At 62.1% G+C, this 3281-nt stretch overlaps 1 protein-coding gene across 1 annotated transcript; it reads right to left on the bottom strand.

Moving 5' to 3' along the window:
• Window positions 1–42: 42 nt before the first annotated feature.
• On the bottom strand, window positions 43–3277 carry LOC118157744 (CUGBP Elav-like family member 6; the record flags this gene model as incomplete). The annotated part of the gene is made up of 2 exons (XM_035312210.1): window positions 43–769; window positions 3037–3277. Coding segments are annotated over 2 exons (549 nt in total), but the record flags the coding sequence as incomplete, so codon positions are not given.
• Window positions 3278–3281: the final 4 nt, after the last annotated feature.

Here is a 3281-nt window from a genome sequence, read left to right as displayed (position 1 = left end):
GGGGGGGCCGACGGCGCCCCCGGCGGCGCCCTCCGGCCCCGTAACAAAAGGGCTCCCCGCGCGCCCGAGGTCGGGGTTTGTATTTACGGGCCTCGCGCTTTCCCCAGCCAAGCGGCTGCCCTATCGATTTTGATTTAGGAGAATAATTAAATATTTATTTTCACTTTGTTAAAGCTCGGGAGGTCGGAGCCCACAGAAAGCGCAGCGGCACGCAGGCGGGAGAAAATCAATGCCTCGGTTTGCGGCCGCTGGAGCGGCTCCTGCGCCCTGCGCTGGGACCCCGCTGCGCCCCGGTGCCCTGGCGCGTCACCCAGGGGGGACAAACCCACCCCCATGGAGGGGGGTTTGTTAAAATGTGACGAGCCTGCGTTTAATTGGGCTGCGTTTGAGCACGCACCCAGCACCAACGGAGTTGGTGTCATCCCCGGTCTCCTGGCCACTGTGGCGTCGTCCCCCAGGCATTAAGCTGAGTGCTCAGAACTCATCACAGCGGTGATGCGGTGACACAAGGCACAGCTGAGGCCACAGCTCCCCCGTGCTGAGCATCCCCTGAGCCAAAGCGATGCCTGTGCACGCTGCATGTGCCCAGCACAGCACCCACTGCACCCACAGCACCGTGGATGGGCAGGGGAGGTCGACGCGGTGCCAGCCCCCAAATCTCGCCCCGATTCCCGGCTGTCACTTACCCCTGGCAGCGTCTTCTGCTCGTGCAGGGCGCTCTGAGCCTTCAGGGCCGAGTCGCGGGCGCAGTAGGTGAGAAAGGCACAGCCTGCAGAGATGGGGAGACAGAGTTAGCGTCTGGCCTGGCACCCATCACAACGCCCTGAGCACCCCAAATTCCAGTGCCCGGTGGCTAACGTGGCTCTGGGGCGTGTCGGCACCCGGACACCCATCCTGGGACCACGTGCGCGTGAGCAAAACCGCCAGCCCTGAGCTCAGCCCCAAAGCAGAGAGGGAGATGTTAATGCAAAAGAGACAAGGGAGCAGCAGGAGGAAGGTGAGGGTGCACAGTGAGGCCAGCAGCTCTCCGGCCCCAAGCACAGCACCGGGGAGCCCTGGGGAAAGCCGCAGCCAAAGTCCTCCGGGAAGCAGATTTCCAAGAGTCGATGCCGCGCACCCCGGAGCATCCTCCCCGCTGCGGATGGCATCGTGCCGCGAAGGCGCTCCGGCTCCTCCAACATCACGTCGCGGCGCTTCGGGAATCAGAAATGCGCCCGGGGCGAGGTTTTCCCACGCTGACTCACGCTGCCGAGCGCTCGCTCACCCCACGGCTCGTGCGGCAGGGACGGGGCCGGCTCTCTTCTGTCCCCATGGGAGCATCCCGGGTCCCCGCGCCGCCACGCCGCTCCCTATCCGAGGGCTCCCCGTATTTGCCGAGGTCACATCCATAAGCTTCTGAAAGTGATATTAAAACAGCAGCAAAACAGTTTCCCTTCAACAAAGTAAATATTTAATGAATAAAATTGACATTGATGCATTTTTAATATTGGCACAATTAAATCCGCCAGCTGATTAAGTATTAATAACTCTTAATAAGTACAATCAGCGTGCCTCGGAGGAGAGGGAGCGTGGCAGCGAGGCGGGGGGCGCCGAGGGATGGGGTCCTTCAGCCACCCCGGGGTCCGGAGCACATCAGCCCCTGTGGGGGCAAAGACAGAGCCCGTTTGGTTAAATATTAGGTGGAAAACAGAGGTCGATGCAATGGCTCGCTTCAGCCCCAAGCTGCGGGTGCCTCTGCCTTCCCAGCTGCCTGCGTTTCCAGTGTTTGCCATTTGTAATCAAGCTGGCTTCCTCCTCTCTGCTCTCTTTTCCTTTTTTTTTCCCCTCTGCGGGCAATGATGTGGACGGTGCCCAGGAGAAGTTCGGAGGGCAGCAGCAGCAGCCACGTTTCCCCTCAGAGGTTCGCCAGGAGCAAGGACAGCGTTTGAATTAGAGGAGCATCCACAATAACATTGTGTTCCTGGGCCATGGCGGTCAAAACCTGTGCTGGACAAAGTGCCGTTGGGGCCAGCACTGTGCAATCTCCTCGACTTAGGGCACAAATTCAGCTTCGGAGGCATTTTGGTGGCCTTGGTGCTGAGAATGAAGGAGTCCAAGAGTCGTCCCAGGCCGAAGGGTACCGATACACCGGCATCCGCTAGCGTCAAGTTTCGGCTTCCAAAAATCTCCCGGTGAGGCGGGCACTGCCCACAGCCCAGGAGCGTGGTGACAGCTTGCGGAGGAGCATGAGGTCCCATCCAAGAGCTCCACAGTCCCACTCTGGTGTGGTGGACCCAGGTGGGTGTCCCCAGCCCAGGCAGTGCCCAAAACAGCTGGTGGGTGCTCCCAAGGCAGCTGGGAACACCCCAGATCTAGGTGGGTGCCTCCTGCTTGGGCAGTTGTCCCCGTCCCAGGGGTTTCTCTGCTTCAGATGGGTGCCTCCACCTCAGGGGTGCCCCTCTACAAGGGTACCCCAACCTCAGAGGTACCTGTACCTCACAGTGCTCCACCTCGGGGGTACCTACACCTGTGGGGCACCTACACGCCTCATGGTGCATTTACCTCAGGGGTGCCTCCACCTCAGGGGTAACTTCATCTCATGATACCCCACCTCAGAGGTACCTTCAGATCGGGGGTAACTTCACCTCACGATGTCCCATCCCATGAAGCCCTACCTCAGGGGAGCCTCCACCTCATGGTACCCACCTCAGGGGTGCCTCCACCTCAGGGGTGCCTCCACCTCAGGGGTGCCTCCACCTCAGGGTGTCCCATCTCACAGAGCCCTACCTCAGGGAAGCCTCCACCTCATGGTAACCACCTCAGGGCTGCCTCCGCCTCACAGTACCCACCTCAGGGGTGCCTCCAGCTCAGGGATAACTTCACCTCATGACGCCCCACCTCACGGAGCCCCACCTCGGGGGTGCCCCCGCCTCATGATGTCCCACCCCATGAGGTGCCACCTGAGGGGCGCGTCCACCTCACGGAGCCCTACCTCAGGGCTGCCCCCACCCCTGAGGAGCCCACGGCTGCCGGCGCCCCGCCGCGGGCCGCCCGTACCTTTGTGCATGCCGGTGAAGCGGTCCTTGAGCACGGTGAGCTCGTAGATGCGCCCGAACTCCTCGAAGAGCGGCTTGAGGTCGCTCTCCTCCAGGTTGCGCGGGATCTGCCCCACGAAGAGCTTGATGGCGTCGTGGTCCTTCATGGCGATGGCGCCGGCCGGGTGGCTCAGCCCGTTCACCCGGCCGCTGTTCGCGGTGCTGAACGCCGCCCCCGCCGGGCCCGGGCCCGCCCCCGCCTCCGCC

The sequence above is a fragment of the Oxyura jamaicensis genome, assembly GCF_011077185.1.
Source record: "Oxyura jamaicensis isolate SHBP4307 breed ruddy duck chromosome 10 unlocalized genomic scaffold, BPBGC_Ojam_1.0 oxy10_random_OJ63037, whole genome shotgun sequence".
Classification (NCBI taxonomy): Eukaryota; Metazoa; Chordata; class Aves; order Anseriformes; family Anatidae; genus Oxyura; species Oxyura jamaicensis.
Note: the sequence above shows the minus strand (reverse complement) of the source record. Positions and strands in the feature narration are given on the sequence as shown.